Source organism: Rhineura floridana, chromosome 10 (genome assembly GCF_030035675.1).
Source record: "Rhineura floridana isolate rRhiFlo1 chromosome 10, rRhiFlo1.hap2, whole genome shotgun sequence".
NCBI classification, from domain to species: Eukaryota; Metazoa; Chordata; class Lepidosauria; order Squamata; family Rhineuridae; genus Rhineura; species Rhineura floridana.
This window is the reverse complement of record NC_084489.1, coordinates 85,044,057-85,068,542: the sequence shown is the minus strand read 5'-3', so window position 1 is coordinate 85,068,542 and position 24,486 is coordinate 85,044,057. Positions and strand designations below refer to the sequence as shown.

Below are 24,486 nucleotides of genomic sequence, written 5' to 3'. Positions count from 1 at the left end.
TTAAGGGAATTCTAAAAGTAGACAACCAAGGAACCCTTTAGCAATTTCCCTGGAATCCTTGGAATCTTTTTCAGTTTTCCTGTAATTTAAGAGATTACCTCAAGTAATGCCCTTACAGGTTCAAACCCCCTTAGCATCCTTAAGGACTAAACCCCCTTTTTAGAAGCAGAAGATGAAGTTCTCCAGATCCTGTGTTCTGTGCCTGATACCAAATTCTGTGATCCTTCTGGAATTGTGGAATATGCGTGTCCGGGCTTGTGAGATTGCATCCACCCAAACATGGTAAGCACTATTGTATCACTTTAACAGTCATGGAGAATTCTGCAAACTCTAGTTTGTTGAGGTTGCTGGGACTTGTAGCTCTGTGAGGACAGCACCCTTAACAAGTGACAGTTCCCAGGATGCTCCATAATTGTTAAAGATGCATCATAGTGCTTTAAAAGTATGGTGTGGATGTGACCCATAAAACAGTTACAGAGAGCAAAGCACTGGCTGCCTCAAACTGTGGGTCACACTATAAGACTTTTGTTCCCTCATTCCGCACCCCATCTCCAATGTCTCATGAACACTGTGTCACTTGCAGAACTAGACATCACCATCGTTAGGGAGCTGAAGAATGCTGAGGTCTTTGAGGAAGAAGATGTGACCTTTGAGTGCAAGGTCTCCCACGACAATGCGAGGGACGTGGAGTGGAAGCTGCAGGATGTTTCTCTGCAGAGCAACGAGATGAACGAGATCTCAGTTGAAAAAGGCAGGGTCCACACACTGAGACTGAGGAAGGTTACCCAGCAAGATTCAGGCATGATCACCTTCCGGGTTGGACCATACACCTCCACGGCACAGCTGAAAGTGAAAGGTAATTCAGCAACATCTCAGGAGTGTTGTTGTTTACTACTGCTAACAGAGCCAACTATGTTATATTTTGAACCATACTATTTGAAATATGTGTGTGTGTGTGTGTGTGTCTGTCCGTCTGTCCATCTGTCTATCTCAATCTAGTTGCTACTATAATATACTGCAAGACAAAGTCTCACTTCCACAAGTTAGGCTCTGTGTTGCTGAGAAAGATATTACAATTATGAAAACAGATCAGTACTCCTGAAAGAACTGGGAGAATGGCATTCCCGCTTTGAGGGGGCGTGTTTGCCGCCACCCATAATTAATAGAAGCCTCGGGAAGGTTCGCTAAGAAAGCAAAGGGGTTTATGTGGTAATTTTAGGGCCAATTATGAGGCAGGGAACAGCGGGTATATAACACCGCTCCTTCCTGGAAGACCTGCCTTTTTTGCCTTGCGGCACCCGCCCTCCCTCTGTTGTCAGTATGGGCTTTGCTAGTTGCCAATGGGGCTGAGTAGGATTTTTTGTGGGGGGATCCTGATTTCAGAATCCCTTTGGTTTCGCCTACTCCATACTGCTTGGTTTGATTTGATTTGCTTTCTGGGAGCGGTTCAGGTTGTTCTGCTTTGGCTGGCGTGGAATTCGTGCAGGTGAGGTATTTGGGAAAAAAGTAAGGAGGCTGAGACATTTTAGTAAAGGGCACTACCTAGGGAACCATCAGTGCTTAATGTCTGGTGCGGATCTGGGGAGTGTCCTAGTGGGACTGGTTTGCGCATCATGGTGAACACCTGTACGGTGAGGCCAGGATGCGGAAGTTGGAACCACATACCTGACTCCAATAGCAAGGAACATAAGAACATAAGAAGAGCCTGCTGGATCAGGCCAGTGGCCCATCTAGTCCAGCATCCTGTTCTCACAGTGGCCAACCAGGTGCCTGGGGGAAGCCCGCAAGCAGGACCCGAGTGCAAGAACACTCTCCCCTCCTGAGGCTTCCGGCAACTGGTTTTCAGAAGCATGCTGCCTCTGACTAGGGTGGCAGAGCACAGCCATCATGGCTAGTAGCCATTGATAGCCCTGTCCTCCATGAATTTGTCTAATCTTCTTTTAAAGCCATCCAAGCTGGTGGCCATTACTGCATCTTGTGGGAGCAAATTCCATAGTTTAACTATGCGCTGAGTAAAGAAGTACTTCCTTTTGTCTGTCCTGAATCTTCTAACATTCAGCTTCGTTGAATGTCCACGAGTTCTAGTATTATGAGAGAGGGAGAAGAACTTTTCTCTATCCACTTTCTCCATGCCATGCATAATTTTATACACTTCTATCATGTCTCCTCTGACCCGCCTTTTCTCTAAACTAAAAAGCCCCAAATGCTGCAACCTTTCCTCGTAAGGGAGTCGCTCCATCCCCTTGATCATTCCGGTTGCCCTCTTCTGAACCTTTTCCAACTGTATAATATCCTTTCTGAGATGAGGCGACCAGAACTGTACACAGTATTCCAAATGCGGTCGCACCATAGATTTATGCAACGGCATTATGATATCGGCTGTTTTATTTTCAATACCTTTCCTAATGATCGCTAGCATGGAATTTGCCTTTTTCACAGCTGCCGCACACTGGGTCGACATTTTCATCGTGCTGTCCACCACAACCCCGAGGTCTCTCTCCTGGTCGGTCACCGCCAGTTCAGACCCCATGAGCGTATATGTGAAATTCAGATTTTTTGCTCCAATATGCATAATTTTACACTTGTTTATATTGAATTGCATTTGCCATTTTTCCACCCATTCACTCAGTTTGGAGAGGTCTTTTTGGAGCTCTTCGCAATCCCTTTTTGTTTTAACAACCCTGAACAATTTAGTGTCGTGAGCAAACTTGGCCACTTCACTGCTCACTCCTAATTCTAGGTCATTAATGAACAAGTTGAAAAGTACAGGTCCCAATACCGATCCTTGAGGGACTCCACTTTCTACAGCCCTCCATTGGGAGAACTGTCCGTTTATTCCTACTCTCTGCTTTCTGCTTCTTAACCAATTCCTTATCCACAAGAGGACCTCTCCTCTTATTCCATGACTGCTAAGCTTCCTCAGAAGCCTTTGGTGAGGTACCTTGTCAAACGCTTTTTGAAAGTCTAAGTACACTATGTCCACTGGATCACCTCTATCTATATGCTTGTTGACACTCTCAAAGAATTCTAATAGGTTACTGAGACAGGACTTTCCCTTGCAGAAGCCATGCTGGCTCTGCTTCAGCAAGGCTTGTTCTTCTATGTGCTTAGTTAATCTAGCTTTAATCATACTTTCTACCAGTTTTCCAGGGACAGAAGTTAAGCTAACTGGCCTGTAATTTCCGGGATCCCCTCTGGATCCCTTTTTGAAGATTGGCGTTACATTTTCCACTTTCCAGTCCTCAGGCACGGAGGAGGACCCGAGGGACAAGTTACATATTTTAGTTAGCAGATCAGCAATTTCACCTTTGAGTTCTTTGAGAATTCTCGGGTGGATGCCATCCGGGCCCGGTGATTTGTCAGTTTTTATATTATCCATTAAGCTTAGAACTTCCTCTCTCGTTACCACTATTTGTCTTAGTTCCTCAGAATCCCTTCCTGCAAATGTTAGTTCAGGTTCAGGGATCTGCCCTATATCTTCCACTGTGAAGACAGATGCAAAGAATTCATTTAGCTTCTCTGCAATCTCCTTATCGTACTTTAGTACACCTTTGACTCCCTTATCATCCAAGGGTCCAATTGTCTCCCTAGATGGTCTCCTGCTTTGAATGTATTTATAGAATTTTTTGTTGTTGGTTTTTATGTTCATAGCAATGTGCTCCTCAAATTCTTTTTTAGCATCCCTTATTGTCTTCTTGCATTTCTTTTGCCAGAGTTTGTGTTCTTTTTTATTTTCTTCATTTGGACAAGACTTCCATTTTCTGAAGGAAGACTTTTTGCCTCTAAGAGCTTCCTTGACTTTGCTCGTTAACCATGCTGGCATCTTCTTGGCCCTGGCAGTACCTTTTCTGATCTGCGGTATGCACTCCAGTTGAGCTTCTAATATAGTGTTTTTAAACAACTTCCAAGCATTTTCAAGTGATGTGACCCTCTGGACTTTGTTTTTCAGCTTTCTTTTTACCAATCCCCTCATTTTTGTGAAGTTTCCTCTTTTGAAGTCAAATGTGACTGTGTTGGATTTTCTTGGCAATTGGCCAGTTACATGTCTGTTTAATTTAATAGCACTGTGGTCACTGCTCCCATTCGGTTCAACAACACTTACATCTCGCACCAGGTCCCGGTCCCCACTGAGGATTAAGTCCAGGGTTGCCGTCCCTCTGGTCGGTTCCATGACCAACTGATCTAGGGAATAATCATTTAGAATATCTAGAAACTTTGCTTCTTTGTCATGACTGGAACACATATGCAGCCAGTCTATGTCCGGGTAGTTGAAGTCACCCATTACTACCACATTTCCTAGTTTGGATGCTTCCTCAATTTCATATCTCATCTCCAGGTCTCCCTGAGCATTTTGATCAGGGGGACGATAGATCGTTCCCAGTATTAAGTCCCTCCTGGGGCACGGTATCACCACCCACAACGATTCTGTGGAGGAGTCTGCCTCTTTTGGGGTTTCGAGCTTGCTGGATTCAATACCTTCTTTCACGTATAGAGCGACTCCGCCACCAATACGTCCTTCCCTGTCCTTCCGATATAGTTTATATCCAGGGATAACCGTATCCCACTGGTTTTCTCCATTCCACCAGGTCTCGGTTATGCTCACTATATCAATTCTCTTCTCTAAGACCAAGCACTCCAGTTCTCCCATCTTGGTTCGCAGGCTCCTAGCATTAGCGTACAGGCACTTGTAAGCAGTGTCTCTCTTCAAGTGTCTTTGGCACTTGTGGTTAGGCCTGTGGTAATTTTGCTCTTCTGAATTTATATCCTGTGCCCCTGCTCTCACAATGCCTACTTCTAGGCCTACCCCTTTTAAAATTTCATCATTTCTTTGGTTTTTATCCCAGGGGGGAGGTTTATTCCGAACCGGACCTTTCTCAGCTCCTGTCGGGTTTCCCCCCTCAGTCAGTTTAAAAGCTGCTCTGCTACCTTTTTAATTTTAAGTGCCAGCAGTCTGGTTCCATTCTGGTTCAAGTGGAGCCCGTCCCTTTTGTACAGGCCCGGCTTGTCCCAAAATGTTCCCCAGTGCCTAACAAATCCAAACCCTTCCACCCGACACCATCGTCTCATCCACGCATTGAGACTGCGAAGCTGGGCCTGTCTGGCTGGGCCTGCGCGTGGAACCGGTAGCATTTCAGAGAAAGTCAAGGAGGGATGACTTTTCCCACATCCTTGGTGGGGAGTTACAGTCCAAGGTGACTGACCTATTTTAAGATTGTGGGAGTATTCCCTACTACTTAGTCTGCACCTCACCTGCCCGAAGGAGTTAAATTGGATTAATTTGATTGAATTGGATTTTGGCTTAATATTTTTTATATTCTAATAAATATAACATTATACCATGTCTGTGTCCCGAGTCTTCTTTGGTGTGGTGGCAAAGACAGACTCCATTAATTTTATTCTAACAAGCACTGTGATCATGCAAGACTGAAAATATTTCTTGTGCAAAAGGTTTCAATAAAAGTAAGAAAAATTAATTGAATTCCAAATTTGCAGAACTTATCGCATGAGGTCTGGAATTTAATGCTTAAGGCATTATGATGCAACTGGACCATATTTTCTGTCAGTCCCTTTAAAAAAAACCCTTCATATTTTGTATTTTCAGCCCCGCTTCCCACTTTTAAAGAGGAGCTGGCCAACAAAGAGGCAGAAGAGGACAGCACAGCCATCCTGAAATGTGAGGTCTCCCAGCCCAATGTCTCGGCAACATGGAAGAAGGGCACCCAAGTGATTTCTCCAAGCTCCAAGTATGAAATGACACAGGAAGGAACAATACATACCCTTAAGATTTATAATTTGAAACCAGAGGACTCTGGCAAATACACTTGTGACATTGGAAACCAGAAGACCACAGCAACCATCTCTGTTGAAGGTAAGGGTTTTATTAAACCTAAAGGTCCTGTTATCTGTACTGACATGACCCTGTAAATCATCCTTCCTAATTATCTGTCATTTTAAAGTCCCAATTGTGTTTTTCTTTTTTAAAAAATACTAGTTATTCTTCCTCACTGTGAATGTTCAGGACATCAGAGCCCTGTGTGGCTAACAACTCGACAGCCATAAGCTTTATAGGGTATGAATAAAAGTTAAGGCAGATTCGGGTTCAAATGTGAACTAAATTGAATTTCTGCTCCATCCTTAGTCTAGAGGCAGGTGGCTGATATTTATTCATAATTGTAAATTAGTTGTTTGTGTAAAGATGTTGTTGTTTTTAATCAAGGTCAATGTTGTTTTTAATAAAGGAAACATTGTTTATATTCATTAGACACGAGAGCAATTGCCAATCTGTCTCTCCCCATCTATAGTTGACAACTTTGGGCATTACCAAAGCCCAAATGAAATTTGTCTTTAGCTCACAATGATCTCTTTCCCTTTTATGGCCCTCAGCCCTCCCGGTTCGGTTTGACATCCAGGTTGAGAGCCAGGAAGTTGAGGAAAGCTCAACCGTCACCCTCCTGGCCAAGCTCTCTAAACCCGACGTGCCTGTGAAGTGGAGCAAAGGCTCTACCAAACTGCGACCCGGCGACAAGTACGAGATGAGGCAGAAGGGCTCCGCCGTGGAGCTTCTCATTCACAATGCACAGCCTGAGGACTCTGGAGACTACATTTGTGACTCTGGGGACCAGCAGACCACAGCATCATTGCTTGTGAAAGGTGAGGGGGCTACCTTTTGTTCAACTTTGCTACTAGGACTTGCCTTGCACTGGGGAATGTCGACGAGCAGACCTCAGACAGCATGTGGCACAAATGCTTGCTTGACTGCATTGGCTCCCGGACTCAGCTCAAGGTTATTATCTTTCAAACCCTTTATGGCTTGGACCACACGTGTAGCCTGTCCACTGGAAGGGGAAAGGGGTAGGGATTACTTGGGGGCAGTGCCTATACCAGCAGCAGCGAAAGAGGCAGTAGGGGTGGGGAACCGTCCCTCTCCTGGCTTCCAAGCACAGTGCTCCTGACTCAGTTGCATGGGTTGAGGTGTGGCGAGGTGCACGGCAGCAGGAGCAGCAGGTTGGCTCCACTGCTGCACATTGTGCACAGCTCCCTGGGCCTTGGCTCTCCCTTCCCTCTCCCCCTGTCGGTCAGTATCAGCGACACACCATGTTTGGAAGCTGGGAGAACAATGGTGCCCCTCCCACCTCAGCGGCTGCTACTGGCCAACGCTATATAATTTCCCATCCTAGAATTGCTTAATGCCCACTGGCAAGGTGTTGTTATGGGTGGTTTTGTTTAGGTAGCGTTTGTTTCTCCCAAAATTGAGGGGTCTAATTTTTTTCACTGCCCATAACTGCTGTTGTATTATAATACGGGCACAATCCAGCTAAACTCTTAAGCACTTTTAATCTCACTGATGCACACATTGGATTGTTAAGAGCATGTGCTTAAGTCTTTTCCTGTTGAAGTCAGTGGGGCTTAAAACAAGTTTAATTTGGGCTGGATTGTGCCCCGTGTCCTTCTAGTTTATTTTAAGGTTGGGGCCTTTTAAAATATTGTTTTGGATGTTTCTGTGCATATTTCAGTAAGCAAAGAAGCAACTGATATCCGGGCCCTGCAGCCAATATTTGACTTGTAAATTCCACCACACGCAACACCTACCCCCACTATCTCCCATGTCTCTGTCAAAAACCATGGGCTGGTAATGTTGGAACTGGAAGGCCTCTCCTGCACATAAGATAGCAACTCCCTTCATATTATCTGGTCCAGTCTACTGGACTTTGAGCATCCAGCATGCCCATCAAGCCACCCTGCCATTTTACAGTAATTTTCTTAAAATTATAATTGCAGCCCCCCCTCAAAGCATTACACAAATATAAATTTCATCCATCTATAAAAACATAAAAATAATGGCATAAGATGACAAATGTTTAGGGAGCACAATGTGTTACTTATTAGCTGTTATCTTTGGTTGCTGTTATGATTTGTGAGATGTGAGGTTATGTCAGTGAAAAATTAGACAAGGTTGGGCTTTACCTTGGAATTTTATATCCCAATAATTAATAAACAAGCTCCATTTTTCAATAAATGTGTTTGGTGTACGTCCTTCAATGTCTCTTTTGTAGTGGAAGAGCTTCATTGGCAATGCGATGACTCACACTTTCTCGGATATGTCCACAGCTTCTGATTTCCATTAATTTCTGCACTGCTCCTGCCTCCCAAGCAATTGGACATTTATCTTTCAATGGTGGAAGATACCCAGGGATGGGTTCCTCCTTCCGCTTGCCTTGGAGGCAGGATTATGAAAATGACTTTGTGTTTGGTCCCCTTTGACATGAGGTGCCCTCCTCCCTCCCCATGGGGTCTGCTTAAAAGCAACAGGTTTTCACAGATAAAATATCACATTTCTCTTTCTTCTCTCATTGCATTCAGACCCACAAAGAGTTTGCACTCCTGTAGCCAGTCTGGTCCTTTGCTATCCTTTTCTTTCCTCCAAACTCCCCTAGGAGAAGCAGGCTCTACTGGAGTCCTGAACTTAGAGTATGATCTCTTGCTGCCATAGGAAGGAACCTTTATGAGCCACCGTGCATAATTTCCTCCACCTCTTCCATTTCTCTCTTATTAGCTTTGCCAGTGATGTTTATTAAGCAGCTTGAGAATCAGGAGGCACTTGAAGGTGGCACTGTCACCCTGAGCTGCGAGATCTCTAAACACGGGGCACCTGTCCAGTGGAAAAAAGAAGGATCCCTTCTACAGTCCGGTGGCAAGTACACAATGAAGCAAGCAGGCACCATGGTGGAATTGACTGTTTCGAAGCTGAGTGCTGCTGATGGTGGGGAATACACCTGTGACGCAGGAGACCACAAGACTGCTGCTTCCCTGCTGGTGAAAGGTAAGGCTTTGGATTGTCTTTTTGAGAGACGCTGCATGATGGTTTATTCAATTTGTTAGCTGCTTGCTATGTGAAAAGCCTCCAAGCAACTTACAGAGCTTTAAAAACATAAAGGTTAACATAAAATCAAGGAGGAGAAGAAACAACAAAAACAATGCATTACAATAAAATAAAATAAGCTCCAGTACCCACAGAGGTGTCATTAGATAAACATTGATTAGAGACAGGGAAAATATGGTCTTGATTAAACATTAGGCAGGGGGAATCCAATATTGTTCATTAGCATGATTTAGGGATGCGGAAAAAATTCAGTTCAGTTCTCATTCAAGGCAAGCTTACCAAATTTGCCCTTTCTGAAACAAGCCATCCTTTGAAATATACACTTCTCTGAATTTTGCAATGCATTTCTCCAGCCAAATAATATGCACAGAAATGCATATACTAGGATAAAGTGTGCATGAAAATGCATAGTGAAAGTTTTTTTAAAAGCCCTTTAAGTAGAGACCTTATCCCAGTCTGCGGCTGTGTTGGAATTGCTTTTTAAGATGTTTTTAAAGCTCTTTAAAAAGATGATTTTAGAGATGTTTTGTTTTAATATATTTTAAAGTCTGTTTTTATGATGTTTTAGAGTGTTTTTAGTGTTTTTGTTTGCTGCCCTGGGCTCCTGGGAGGAAGGACAGGATATAAATTTAATAAATAAAATTTATTTATTTATTTATTACATTTGTATACCACCCCATAGCCGACGCTCTCTGGGCAGTTTACAATTAAAACATAAAAACAAATATACAAATTTAAAAACACATTTAAAAGCCAATTAAAACACATGCTAAAATGCCTGGGAGAAGAGGAAAGTCTTGACCTGGTGCTGAAAACAATAAATAAATAAATAAAATGTATTATATTAGGGGAGATTGCTTTCCAAAAATGTGTATATTAGGCAAAAGTGTATACAGTTAAGCTCCTGCTGGGAGGAAGGGTGGGATATAAATCAAATAAATAAATAAATAAATAATATATGAGAAGAAATCTACACTAAAATGCTGATGAATTTTTCATGAGGGTTTTTTTTTTTTAAATCACGAACTGATATGGAAATGGAGACCTGAATTTGAGATCGGAAAAAAAATTAGAAACTGAAATTGACAGGTTCACTCCCTACTGTTGCCTCAGGCTCTTCTTCTTCTTCTTCTTCTTGACCAAGTAGTACTCTAAATTATTTATTTATTCATTCATTATTTAAAATATTTATACCCCGCCCTTTCTCCAAAGATTCAGGGCGGCTTACAATTAAAACACAATTAGACTAAACCAAAACAATTAAAATCAAGCAAGAATACAATTGAACAGTTAAAAGTACATTAAATCCAAAATAGATTAAAAATAGATAAACATTGTTAATTAAAAGCCCGTCTAAACAGTCTTCAACTGAGTACGAAAAGACGATAACGAGGGAGCCGTACGAACCTCATTGGGAAAAGAGTTCCATAATCTAGGGGCAGCCACTGAAAAGGCCCTATGCTGTGTCTGCGCAAGAAAAACTTGCAAAGAAGATGGAATAGAGAGAAGAGTCTCACCAGATGATCTCAAAGGCGGAGCAGGTTCATAAGGGGAGATACGATCTAACAGATAGCCTGGACCTAAGCCGTATAGGGCTTTATAGGTCAAAACCAGCACTTTGTGGTGCTGTTACCTCTCCAAGCTAATGCCATCCATAAATGGCCACGTCATGATTATTCATGTGTTTCCTGCAGAAGACAAATGTTATTGATATCATTTAACAGTTGCTTTTGAAAGCTGTACTCAGAGATATGGAAAAAAAGGTCTGAAGAAGTGCTTGTTTTGGTTTTAGAAGTCCCAGCCACCATAGTGGAGGACCTGAAAGATATCACCTTGTGTGAAAATGAAGACGCAGTGTTTCAGTGCAAGGTCTCTCGGGAGGAAGCCAAGGACGTGCAATGGAGTCTGAATGGTGTCCCTCTCCAGTCCAATGTAATGAACGAGACTGAAGTTCAAGGGAAACTTCACATTCTCACCCTGCGGAAGGTGACCCTCGAAGACTCTGGCTCTGTCACTTTCAAAGTGGGCCAGAATTCTTCTGAGGCCCAGCTGATGGTGCAATGTAAGTGAGCTAACACTTCTTCCAGTTATTGGCTCCAAAACTCGCTCTGCTTTTACAAATGAAGCCCAGGTAACTGAGCAGCATAAGTGAACCAATCCTTTAGAGAGGATCTCTCTTTGCTGGGCCCATAAACTGCTTCATTCTGGCCCCTGTCAAAATATTCTGGATTCTGCAATATACTAATGTATCAATCAGAAAAAGCTTGTTAATTAAAAAAAGTGTTCATCTACCCAAATGACAAACTTAAATTTAAGTGCAACACCTGGGATTCCTTTGAGATGAATTTTGCTGCTTGGAAGCAGTGATACCAGATACCACTAATTCTATTCATTCTATCTAATGAAACCATGAATACTGATGTTTGTAATAATTATTTTGCTTGGTTGAATTGCTTCATAACTATATATATATAAACTTCAATTATTTTCCCCATCTCTCTCTTTTTAAAAATATTTTAATTACATTTATATGTATGAAACAAAACAACCAAACAAAATAATAATTACAAACATCAGTACCCACAGAGGTGTTATTAGATAAAAGTTGATTACAGCCAGGGAACATAATGTACAGTCCTAACTGGACATTAGGCAGAGGGAATCTTCTGTTATTTCTTAGCATAATTTTATTTTTCCTAAATGGTAAATGGGAATGGTACAAGAGTAACATTTTATAAGTTTTCTGAACAATTAAATGGTCAGTGAAAGGTGCTGTAATTTGAGGTCATCGGGGGAATCACCTCATGGTACCACAGTTCTCTGGGATACTGTATATTGTGGCTCCTGAGAGGGACATTCTTAGTAGTGGCACCCCAACCCTGGAATTCCCTGCCCTCTCAAGTACCATCAGCACCAACAGAGTTTTGACGCGAGATAAAAATGTAGCTTTTCACCGAAGCATTTGACTACAGTGATGCGCTTTGCTTGGCTAATGTAATTTATTTATTTATTTATTAGATTTGTTAGACACCCATCTGGCAGAGGTTAATCTGCCACTCTGGGTGACGTACAACAAAATACAGTAGAATACAATTATGTTAGTCTATTCGTTTGATTTTTATATTAAGTTGTATTTAAACAAATATTGTTTTATGGTATTGTAATATTTATTTATTTCTTACATTTATATCCCACTCTTCCTCCCATGTTGCTCCTTGCTCTGGGATCGTGTAAACAACGAAGAGCGGGTTATAAATAATTTAAATAAATAAATATACCCTCCCAGCAAAGGCTTCTGTTCCCCTCTGTACAGCTGCGCCAGTCATCTTCATAAAGCAGCTGGAGGACATGGACGTTGATGAGAGTGGCATGGCCACCTTCTGCTGTGACCTCTCCAAACCTGGTGTCCATGTGGAATGGAACAAGGGTTCGTCCACAATCCAGCCCAGCCAGAAGTTTGAAATTAAAGTGGAAGGAACTGCCCACACTTTGATCATCCATGCTGTGGTCCCTGAAGACTCGGGAGAATATAGCTGTAGCGCAGCTGACAAGAAGACCGCAGCTAGACTCAAGGTTAAAGGTGAGGACCTGTCTTCACAGCGGATTAGTAGATTAGCACTCTAGTGTAACAGCATAAAAGTGTGAAGCTGTCCGCAAGTTGTTGGGAGAAATAATATTAAGAAAAGAATTGTTGAAAAAGATTACAGTAACTGATTATGCTTAAACTCTGGGCGTATCAAAACTCTTTTGACTTCCCTTGAAGTTCTTGGATGTTCTGCCTTCAGGCAAGCCTCCAGATCCATAAGAAATGTTGCCTTTACTGAAATCTGAAAGCAACCCAGAAATGTTCAAAACTCTCCTGAGAATTTAAGCTAGTGTCCTATGAACATGAGAGGAAAGGGACCAATGTGTGTTGGTGTTTTTGTGTACGAAGGCTAGGGCTGCTCCAAGCATTTGACAAAGGGTGCTTCTGTGACCAGCCCTCCACCCCTGTTTGAACGGCAATGTCTGAGTGCAATTGGGGCATTTATATATATTGTTATAAAATGACAATAAAACGCTATCTAAAACGTTAAAACTGTAACAAATCCATTACAAAGCTGAAACACAATAACAAATCCATTTTTTAAAAAAATGAAACAATTTAAAACTGAGGGACCCAGACTGTGAAACTTGAAAAGGTCTGGGGTGAACAGAAAGGTCTTTGCCACTGAAAAGACAATAAAGGTAGCACCAGGTGACCTTCTCTGGAAAGGCTGTTCTGGAACTGGGGGGCCAGTACTGAAAAGACCCTTTTCTTAGTGGTGGCCTGCTTCACTTCATTTGTAGGGGAGACCCGGAGCAGAGCCTTAATGTTTGGGCGGGTATATGTGAGAGAAGGAGATCTTTCAGTTGACCTGCTCCCCAGTGGAGACTAATAGCTCTGTTGTTAGTGCAGCAGTGAATCTGCTCCAGGTTTTAGTCCAAACTTTGAAGGACAGCTCCTTGAAAGTTCAGAGTACAACCCAGAGTGGATTCACTGCCCCACTTATATTGGAGGCACCACTCTCCACTGCTAGTCCTAAGCTATTTAAGGTTTTTAAACCAGCACTTTGAATTGTGCGAGGGAAAAATATAGTCTAAAAGCAGCCGGCTTGTTACTCTGTGGAATGCAAACGACACAGAGTCTTTTTCCTGCCTGGGAGACATGATTTGAACTACAAGCCTCAGGTTTCACTGGCAGGAAATGAGATGTACAGCATCATGTATAGCAACCATAGGGAGGCTCACATATGTATGCTCAACACTGCAGAGCTTGGAAAAGTTACTTTTTTGAGCTACAACTCCCATCAGCCCCAGCGAGCATGGCCACTGGATTGGGCTGATGGGAGTTGTAGTTCAAAAAAGTAACTTTTCCAAGCTCTGCCGGGTATGCTCGCCTGTCCCTGATGGGTTTGGAAGCCAAGCAGGGCGGTTTTCACACATCCCTAAAAAGGATCAACATGCAGCATGAACATTTTTAGGAGGCTTGTGTTTTCTTCCATCAGCCTGATTTGAATGTGCTCTGGTCTGTGAGCAGACACATCAAATTACGAAGGCAAAAGAGGTGTGTAGCTTGGAATTGGGAAGTCTTGCAACATAAAACCATGATTTTTTTTGAGCACGCTAGCCTTCCAGTCCTTTAGCGAGCCAGGTCACATAACCAGTCACTGCAGGCAAGTTCAGGCTGAGCTTGGAAAAAGGCCCACATATTGGGGTCCCTGTGATAGTTTTTAGGTAGAAGGTGAGGGTGCATTGAAGGCACACACACACAAAAACACAAGAGTCAGCTGTTCGATCAGACCGCATAGGGACATCTAGTCTAGCAAACTGTGTCCTTCAGTCGTCAACCTGATGCTTATGGAGACCCCCAAAGCAGGATGACCTTTAATGAGCTGCCTCCACTTACCTAGTAGGGCTGCTTATAAAAGAACCAATCTGGACCTGAGTATTTAAATGGTGTCCAAAACACTCTTTCTAACTAGGGAAGGTTAAAACCCCTTAATAGCATGAACCATACTGGTGATGTAGGAGGATCGATAGGAATTAATATGCCACCCAGATTATGTTTATTTATGAAAATCTGAGTTTACAGGTATTTAAAGTTAAAATACAGAAATGGATAAGAACACACAACAATGACAATATGTGGCTCAACGATCTTGGTGCAGCCATGAGGCTTTCACATCACAGTTTCAGGCAAATAGTTCAAAGCTGGAAATGGAAATGGACTGCCTTCAAGTCAATCTCGACTTATGGCTACCCTATGAATAGGGATTTCATGGTAAGCAGTATTCAGAGGGGGTTTCCCATTGCCTCCCTCTGAGGCTAGTCCTCCCCAGCTGGCAAGGGCCTGCTCAGCTTGCCACAGCTGCACAAGCCGGCCCCTTCCTTGTCCGCAACTGCCAGCTGGGGGGCAACTGGGCTCCTTGGGACTATGCCGCTTGCCCACGGCTGCACATGTGGCAGGGCACATAACCCCTGAGCCACTCCCTGTGGGGGTGATCTTTAGCCGGCTGTTTACACCCAGGAGACACGAGCAGGGATTTGAACTCACAGACTCTGGACTCCCAGCCAGGCTCTCCTCCCCAATGTGCTATACCAGCTGTAGTTCAAAGTTAACCCCATCCTAAAATGGACGGCTTCAGATGTATGTTTCAAACAGAAGATGAGGAATCCTCATGGTCTTCTGGGTATTAACTTGACTGAGAGACAGTAGGCTCCCTTTCTGAAACCCAGAGGAGCACTCACTCCCTCTGGCTCTGCATGCCTCCTACATCAACTGAGAAATCCCGCCCGTTTTAAAAGACAAAGCCAGTTTAACTGGGAAGGAGGTCAGCTACTCTCTTAACCGTTCACAGGACCTTGGTCAGAAGAAGACAAACCACATAGGTATCCCAGAACAAATCAGCATCGTTTAGCTAATTAGACAGCAGAGGAAAGGAAAGACGGAGGTTTTCTGTGACTGTCACGTAGGCATGCAGCTGTCATAAATGCACATGCTCAGGTTGTGAGGTTCATGGCCTGAGACTGATCCTGTATCTTTAGAAGTCAGCCAAGTGCAGGTGTTCTTGCAACGCTGTAACGGGAAAAACCACAAGGTGGGATTCTCCCTTCCCCCTGCACAACTTTTAAAGATACAGAAGACCTCTTGGTTGCCAGACCCAGCCTCCAAGAGGTCTTCTGTATCTTTAAAAGTTGTGCAGGGGGAAGGGAGAATTCCACCTTGTGGTTTTTCTCATTACAGTGTGGCAAGACCACCTGCACTTGGCTGACTTTCTCTTCTCCTAAAGATACAGGATCAGTCTCAGGCCATGAACCTGGCAACCCTAACATGCTCAGACAGGCGGAAAGAAAAAAATGAGATCTTTAGGAATGAACAGATTTTTATTTTAGTTTTTAAAAATTCCATTACTATTATTGATAACACACACACACACTTCACAGTATATCACGTTTTTATCCCAGTCTGCATCTGTGTTGGAATTGTGTTTTAATATGTTTTTAAACCCTTTTTTTTTAAAAAAAAAATATGTTTTTAACCTTTTTTTTAAAAGATGTCTTGAAAGCTTTTTAAAAAAATGTTTTTAAAGATGTTTTCTTTTAATGTATTTTAAAGTCTGTTTTTATGATGTTTTAAAATGTTTTTAGTGTTTCTGTTTGCCGCCCTAGGCTCCTGCTGGGAGGAAGGGCGGGATATAAATCAAATAATAAATAAATAAACTTTTTGGTGATTTTAGGTCATAGAAATATGGGCTGAGTTTAGGCCATAGAAATATGGGCTGTGGGCAAGTTGTTTGGCCAGACAACTTAAAGGTACGTGCTTATTTGTGTCACGTTCTTCCTGCCCTACTTATTCTAAGCCAGAAGGAGGCGTTGTTAGGATAGAATCAGAGCTGTTGATTATAATGACTCTCTCAGAAGTGAGTTCTCTTTAGAGTTTATGTGTGTTGCCTTTCAGCAATCCCTGTGCTTTTCAAACATGGCCTCCAGAACAAAGAGGTTGAGGCAGGGAACACACTGTCGCTGCGCTGTGAGCTGTCAAAGCCCATGGCTCCAGTGGCCTGGAGGAAAGGGAATGTGGCGCTTCAATCAAGTGACAAGTATGAGCTCAGGCAAGAAGGGAACTTTGTGGAGCTCCTAATTTACGACGCGGAAGCTCCGGATGCTGGAGATTACACCTGTGATTCACGAGACCAACAGACAACCGCCACAGTGAAAGTCAAAGGTGAGACCAGCTTTGTTTTTATGTATAGTTTATAAGGGATTCCACACATTCCTTCTCCATTTCTGAGGCTCAGTTGTTTAACATGCCGTGCAGTGTTCAGGTTCATATGCTCAGATAAGGGTTAAGATAAATGAGGCTCAGTGTTCTGCTGGGGTCCCAGATGAACAACTGTTGGGGTGGTTCTGAATCCATCTGCCTGCTTGGGGACTGGGGAAGTGCAGTATTTACAAATTACTCTTCTCTGGAGATGTAACAGTTGTTTGTCTTGTATCATCATCATCAAGTTTATTTACTTGTATTGGTAGGAAAACCATAGTTAGAACATATCCTGCAGATAGGGGGATTTTTCTGCGGTGGTGGTGGGGTGCAAAAGTAAAACACTGAAAGGGAGGAGCAGATGAGTTTCTCTCTCTCTCACACACAAAGATGCTAGAAACTTTATCACTGAATGCTAAAGTCAGGTTCATTCAGACCATGGTATTCCCGATCTCTATGTATGGATGTGAAAGTTGGACAGTGGAAAAAGCGGATAAGAGAAAAATAAACTCATTTGAAATGTGGTGTTGGAGGAGAGCTTTGTGGATACCATGGACTGCGAAAAAGACCAATAATTGGGTGTTAGAACAAATTAAACCAGAACTGTCGCTAGAAGCTAAAATGATGAAACTGAGGTTCTCATACTTTGGACACATCATGAGAAGACATGATTCACTAGAAAAGACAATCATGCTGGGAAAAACAGAAGGGAGTAGAAAAAGAGGGAGGCCAAACAAGAGATGGATTGATTCCATAAAGGAAGCCACAGACCTGAACTTACAAGATCTGAACAGGGTCATAGGGTCACCATAAGTCGTAATCGACTTGAAGGCACATAACAACAACAACAAAGAATCAAAGCTGGGAATCGGGATTATGGTTCATCCAGGGACGGGGAACTGTACCCCCCCCATGAACGCCCAAGCCTTTAGACCCCTACTGCTGCGTCTGGGGTTAATGGTTGCCATTAACAACGTGCTTTTCTACATGACTGAAACTCTGGGAAGACTTTTTAGCACACCTTGGTTAAAGCGTGGAAGAACTGTCAGAGGCTAGGTAAAAGGTATTGCCCTCATATGGCCGAACTCTTGGCTGCTCCCAATCTTAACCCCCTCTGGGCTCTTGGGATGAACTTTGGACTCATTATTGTTGGGCAGTGCTCAAAACCCTGCAGGCTCATCCAGAATTGGCCACCCCATAGCCAGCATGATTGACCCATTTCTGGCAGTGTCGCCATAGACAGCATCCCTGCCAAGTGCAGCATGCCTTGGGAGCGCAGGAACATAGGAAGCCCTCATTATATGGAGTCAGACCATTGGTCCATCTAGTTCAGTATTGTCTAAACTGACTTGCAGTTGCTTTCCGGGGTTTCAGGCAGGGAGCCCCTCTCAGCCCCACCTGGAGATGCCATTGGAGATGGACCCCGGGATCTTCTGCATGCAAAGCAGATACTCTACCACTGAGATATGGCCATTCTTTTTCTGCCAGGGGTTGGTGTGGGTGCATCCTGTCACAGTTCCTTGTGCTGCATTAATTACGGCCATGCGCAGTGCCCGCGAGTCTTTCCCAATTCACTGGGGCGTTCCCCACCCTCCACTTGATAGGTCATTGCCTCAACCCTCCTCTCTTCCCTGCAGTTCTGCCAGTGCTCTTTAAAGAGGAATTGCAGAATGTAGAATCGGAAACGGGTGGAAAGGCTGTCCTGCGTTGCGAGATCTCCAAACCTGATGCTCCCATTGAGTGGCGGAAAGGAGCCGTTGTCCTGCAGCCCAGTGCCAAGTATGAGATGTGGCAGAGAGGCACCAGCATTGAGCTGATCATTCACGATCTGGAGCCTGAAGATTGTGGTCCCTACACTTGCAGCACGGGAGATGAGCTGTCCACAGGCTCCGTTTATGTACAAGGTGCGTTGGCCATACTTTGGCTGTATCCCTGTGGCCAAATGTACATGTGGTCCACAAAACACTGTAAGTCACGCTGGTTCCAGAGCAGCACATCATGCACCCAGAACCAAAACATGTGCTGAAACACAAGCTGTCACAACGCTGCACTCATTGAGTGACAGACATGTACGTGTGGACCAGCACTTAACATAGTCCCAGGACTGTGAAAACAGGAGTCACTGCCACCTGGTATTGACAGAACACTTGAAACATATACAGGCCAATTAAAATGCCAAGGCCCTCCCCAGAGATTAACATATGTATATAGATACCATTTACAACTAGGAATCACTTTGTTCTTCTACAAGGACTAAACTAAAGAATACTTCTAATACTCATGTGAACAATCTCTTGACAAAAGGAAGTTGTGGTTGGGAGTGGAAGAGAGGGGAGGGGCTGGATAATCTTGTTTCCTTCTTGCCATTTCCCCACCCAAGATTAACCTCTTTCCCAGCTGCTTTCCTACCTGTGGGAGTGAAGTCACAGGGTCTCTGTATCTCCTGTGAGGAGAAAAGCAACTTGGAAAGGTGATTTTGAGTGGAGAAATGTGGGAGGGGAAAGGGTTAAGCATCTCACACACAATATGAAATTAATGGCTTCCTACAGCTGCGTTTCAGCTCTTTTTTGTTTTTAAGAAACTGTTACGCATGTCCCACACTATCATCTAGTTTGGCTCCAAGAAACTGTCAACAGGTTTGTACCACTGTATAATTAGATGGATCATCAAGCACCAATTTTCTAAACCCTTACCTTTGAAAAAGGTTTGGTTGTATCCATTGTTGTTGTTGTTGTTGTTGTTGTTGTTATTCTCTAGTCTAAACCATCTATACCAAATACAGCCTCCAAGAAAGAAGAGCAGGCTCATCTTCCAAGTTTGCATGTTAGGGCTTAAATATTTTTCTGTTGCGATAAAATGCTTTAATTGCTTGATTGTGAGAAACCAAAATCCCATCTATTCAGCTTGGTCTTGTTTAAGGTTTGCAACAGATCAGCTAACTTCAGACTTCCTTATACAGTCAGTGTGTGATGTCTGAGCAGACCCTTAGAATATTAGCTGAAGTGACAAGAGAATTATTCTTGATTTAAAAAGCTCTGCTAACTGATCCCTACCATCGCATAGTTGTCATAGTGCTATCATGTGAATGACTGTTCTGTGCCTACCCAAATATCTGTGTGTGCTTGTGGCTTCACATGATGGGAGTTCCAATGAGATGAATTTTACTTCACTTTTGTTGTAGACTCATGGTCTTTTTGAAAGCTAACATTGGAACAAATCACAGCTCACAACATCTTGGCTCAACCTAGTTTCCTAGTATTATTTAGGATGTGGTGAGATGCAGTCGTAGCAGGTAAGCCCTCAAGCCCATGGCAACATGGCGAGTGGGCACAGCAGGAGGTGTCAACCCATAATAATTTCACCATGAAAAAATGAGTTTCAATCATTGGCCTTGAATGTGTTTCTGTGTAAGTGTGTTCTTCGGTGTCCTATTGGAATCGAGGTTTTGCAAATCCCCTAATGAAGTCCATTGCTTAAGTGGTGGATGTTGGCAATGTTGTAAAAGGATTGAGCATGTGTGTTTATGCCTTTGTTCTCCCTTGGTATGCATTCTCTTGCTCTGTTACGCAGAAGAGGAAGTACAGATAATTGCTGGTTTAAGCAACACGGACGTCTTTGCGGGAGAATTGGCCACTTTTACCTGTGAACTCTCACGTTCCGGCATGCAAAATGTACAATGGTGGCTGGATGGATCGCCCCTTCAAAGCAGCCCTGTGAATGAAATCTCTGTGCAAGATGGGAAAATTTATTCTTTGACACTAAAGGACCTGGGGCCCAATGATTCAGGGATTGTGACCTTCAGAGCGGGGCCCCTCATATCCTCTGCTAAATTATTAATCAAAGGTATCATGGCTTTGACTGAAGTGCCCGATGGGCCACCCACAAACCACGCTGCTTCTGCTTCTGGCTTCAGGTGACCCTTAACAAAATTCTGCAAAATGGCTACTGGTAGGCATGCATTAACAAGCTACCTTATTAGCTGTCATCCTACAACATGGAGATTTGGTGGTATCCTATTCCTTCCAGTACTAGTAATAGTTCATGATCACAAACAGTGACAGTGTGCAGGCACAGGAGAATGGGGGGGGCTGGGTCACTCCCAAGGCCTTCTGTAGGTCAGGAGGAAAGTATGAAATGCTTTTAAGCTCTGAATTGTTTGCTGACTCGCATGATCATAGCACAGAAAGCCAGGCAGAAGGATCCTGCTTGAGAAGGTGATACAAACGGGAGTGCTTTGCAGGTGGATGAATGCCAGCAGCGTACATATTAAATTAGAGATCTGATCCTGAATATGAGTATGCAAAACCTGTCCCTTTCCACTTATCAGTCCTAGGCTTGGAAACCTGGGAAAATTCCACAGTGTGTCTCAGATGCCCTTGCTTTTAGGAATTGTTGCTGGAAGTTCTATGCACATCGGAATGTGCATTCAGATGTGACTGTGGCCCAGTGCTTTATTGGGACGTACATTTATCTGGCTTGTGCATGTATTTGCACGTTAGGCCCCCCAATAATTGTTCCCCGCTCCTATGGATATAAAACTGACAGAAATTGACAGAGCTGTACAGTTACTAGTTTTAAACATTTCACTCCCATAGGGGTTTATGGCTGTAAAAGCTCTGAAAGGTGACACTTCTCTCTTGCACATGAACACCTTGGCCCCTAATGGCATGGCTGCTACCTGTAAGAAGTGTACTGAGGGTTGCAAAAGCCAGCTTGTACTTCTCAATTCAAGTATCCCACTGGAATTTGCTCATAGTCAGAAATCAAGCAGAGTGTGAGACAGACAGGTATAATAATTTAAGAGAATAATCAACATGAAGGAAATAATAAAGCATGGTATTCAGTGCTAGTCCTACTCAGAATACACCCACTGAAGTTAATAGACATGACTAACAGGTTCATTAATAATAATAATAATAAACATTCAGTGGGTCTACACTGAGTAAGACATGGTTGAATACAACCCAAAATATTCCCTTTATTGTATCAACTTATGTTGATGTAAGAAAACCCAGGCTTTCAAGTTACACTGTACTCTTCGTTCATCAAGCAAAATGGATAGAAAAGGATAGATCCAGTAGTGACTGGTACCCATTGGGGCCGGTAGGATGGAAGGAACAGAGACCAACAGCAGGTGGCACCAGAGGCAATAGCAGGAAGTGCCAAACTCATGCTAATTTTGTCCCCTGCTGAGTTCTACAAGGGGCAACATTGAGTCTAAAGGGGATGAAGCTGGCTCCCAGGGCCGCCTCCTGGCCTGGCTGTAACTAGGGCATTCCGAACTATGGAATGGTTTCCCCGAGGAGGTGCGCCTGGCGCCGACACCATCATCTTTTCGGCGCCAGGTTAAAACCTTTCTCTTCTCTGAGGCATTTTAATTCCTGTTAATTGTAAATTATTATATTTTGATTTTAGACTGTACAGTTTTGTGTTATTTTTATTGTATTTTTAATGTTCACCGCCCAGAGAGCTGTTGCTGGTCGGGCGGTATATAAGCTTAATTAAATAAAAAAAATAAAATAAATAGGTGAGAGCTGGCTAAGGGCAGTCTGAGGTTAGTGGGGCAACAGCCTCATTTGCTGTAACGGACCAGTCTCTGCTACTCATAACATATAAAAAACCCAAGTGTGGCAAGTGTGCTTTGCCAGGAAAATAAAATACTAGTGAAATTCTAACCATGCTTATATTAAAGGCTTTAACAGACACTTCCCGTACGTTTCAGGCGGTGATGCCATCTCCATACTGTTTGCCTTTTCTCTATACGTCTGCTGTTTTTTTTCTGTCTAGGCCAGGTTTTCTCAGAGAGTGTCGAGACATTCTTTCCTTCTCATTCATTGTATGCCAACAATAAGCAGGCTTTGTAAGTCCACAAGTGATGCACTGGTCCCTCAACTCACAACCTTACCATTCTAGATGGGTTTTTGTGCATTAACATATGCTATGTAAGCAGGCCCTCCCTTAGCATGTGCGGGGCCCGGGGCAAAAGCATAGTTCCCCCCCCCCACATTCTTTCTCTCTCTATATAAATTCTTTTACCCCAGGCAGCGGCGGAGGCTTTGTATTTCAGCTGCTAGGAGCTTGTGGCTGAGGCTCCCTTTTTTGCAGCCTTCGTTGGCGGCGGCGGCGGCGGCGGCTTTGTATTTTTTGGCCGCGGCTCCCTTTTTTGCAGCCTTTGTTGTAGACTCGCTTAGCGTTTCTCGCTGCGAGGTTTTCTCCTTCCCGGCTCGCTACCGCGGCCATCAGGAGACAGCCGCTGCACCTCTTCCTCCTGGCTCATTTCTGTGCTCCCCTCAGCTCGCTACTGCAGCCATGAGGAGGATACGGCTGCTGCTTTTATATGCAGATCGCCAAGGGCGGGGGCCCCTCAAAGCGCGGGGCCCGGGACAACTGCCCCGCTTCCCGGTGCCTAGGGGCGGCTCTGCATGTAAGAATAGGCTGCTGTCAGTATCTTAGTCCAATTTTTGCCTGTTTTCAAAAGCCAGCTGTAAGTGTGTGAGTAAATGGGCAAATGCATGGACTTAAATGTACAATAAGCTGTCCTTCATTAGTGTAGTCAGTGCCATCTCACCTCTTCTCTGAGGACCCCTGTCTGTTTTTTCACTCTTCTCACATCACTTCTGAAACATTCCCATCCAGGACACAACCTGTCCACTCTGATCTGGATCTTGGACTCTCCCAGTTTTTAGCCAGATTTTTTAGCCTTGTAAAATATTAATTAAAGAGCAGCTCCACTGTGTTCCTTCTGCTCCTCTCCTCCTCAATTTGACCACTGATGCTGTGGCCACATCTGGATAACGTTGCTGTATTTCCATACTATGTTAACCTCTGGCTGCAGTAGGCACTATGGTTGGGAGGGAGTTAAGGTGCTTGGCGTGGTGCAGATCTATGGATCAGACGTGTGCTGGATGTGAATCTACTCTCTGGTAATGCACCAACACAGATACAGCTAAAATGTCCCAGCGACACATGGCGAGACGGCTACCTTAATAGCTAACCACCTGCTTCCATCATGCTCATTGCTGACACAAGCAAACACTAAACTCGGCAAACTAGATGGTTCCTCTCAACTGCTTTCATGCATTTCACTCATGCTGAGTTCACTGTACTTAAAAAAATAATAATAGTGCCCATAACCATTCGCCAAAGGATGCACTAATCCATGTCCCTCCTGACATGTCGGTTGACAGATCCAACCATTGAAGTGGTCAGTCCCATGCAGGACATTATCATCGACGAAGATGGCACAGCAGAATTCATCTGCCAGTACTCTAGGCCTGTACAGGCCACGTGGATGAAGAACGACCAGGGGATTCATGCAGATGGCCAGCGAATTGTAATTGAGCAGGACTGGAATGTGGCCAAGCTGAAAATTAAGCCCGCTCTTCCAAGGGATACCGGCATCTATTCTTGTGAAGCTGGAGGCACTAGAGTGGTGGCTATGCTTGATGTTCAAGGTGAGGTCTTCCACGATGGAAAGAAGACTGTCATAGGAATGAGAGGGAGCATTCACAGCAGCATTGACCGTGGGCAGCAAATTACTTCTTTTTCCATGGCCTAGAGCTGTTTTCCCTCTATATCAGCTGGAGCCAGACTTGAGGAGCTGTCGACCATTCCAGATCATACAACATTGGGGAGGGCCCTATTTTTTAAAAGGGGCTGGATTAGCTATAGGGACGGATGAACCTTTCAGTTTTGGTGTCTCTCAGTTTCTTATCACCCCCCTCAGTCTTTAAATTCAGTTCTCTACATTTCCACATGAGTTGATATTTTTTTTTAAAAAAAGGCCTGATGAGTATGAATTTCTCCTAATACACACATTTTT

The 24,486-nt window shown here is 43.7% G+C and overlaps 1 protein-coding gene across 10 annotated transcripts in view; it reads left to right on the top strand.

Annotated features, from left to right (window-relative positions):
- The window catches only part of OBSCN (obscurin, cytoskeletal calmodulin and titin-interacting RhoGEF), a 277,846-nt gene that overhangs the window by 139,229 nt on the left and 114,131 nt on the right, over positions 1-24,486 (top strand). For 8 of the 10 annotated variants that reach the window (XM_061585960.1, XM_061585958.1, XM_061585965.1 and 5 more), the window contains 10 exons: positions 584-856; positions 5,603-5,869; positions 6,385-6,651; positions 8,555-8,821; positions 10,674-10,943; positions 12,195-12,461; positions 16,362-16,628; positions 18,302-18,568; positions 20,235-20,507; positions 23,852-24,118. In XM_061585960.1, the coding sequence (XP_061441944.1) occupies positions 584-856; positions 5,603-5,869; positions 6,385-6,651; positions 8,555-8,821; positions 10,674-10,943; positions 12,195-12,461; positions 16,362-16,628; positions 18,302-18,568; positions 20,235-20,507; positions 23,852-24,118 (2,685 nt within the window). The remainder of the gene's footprint in view (positions 1-583; positions 857-5,602; positions 5,870-6,384; positions 6,652-8,554; positions 8,822-10,673; positions 10,944-12,194; positions 12,462-16,361; positions 16,629-18,301; positions 18,569-20,234; positions 20,508-23,851; positions 24,119-24,486) is intronic. The other 2 variants (XM_061585961.1, XM_061585963.1) reach the window with 2 other exon arrangements.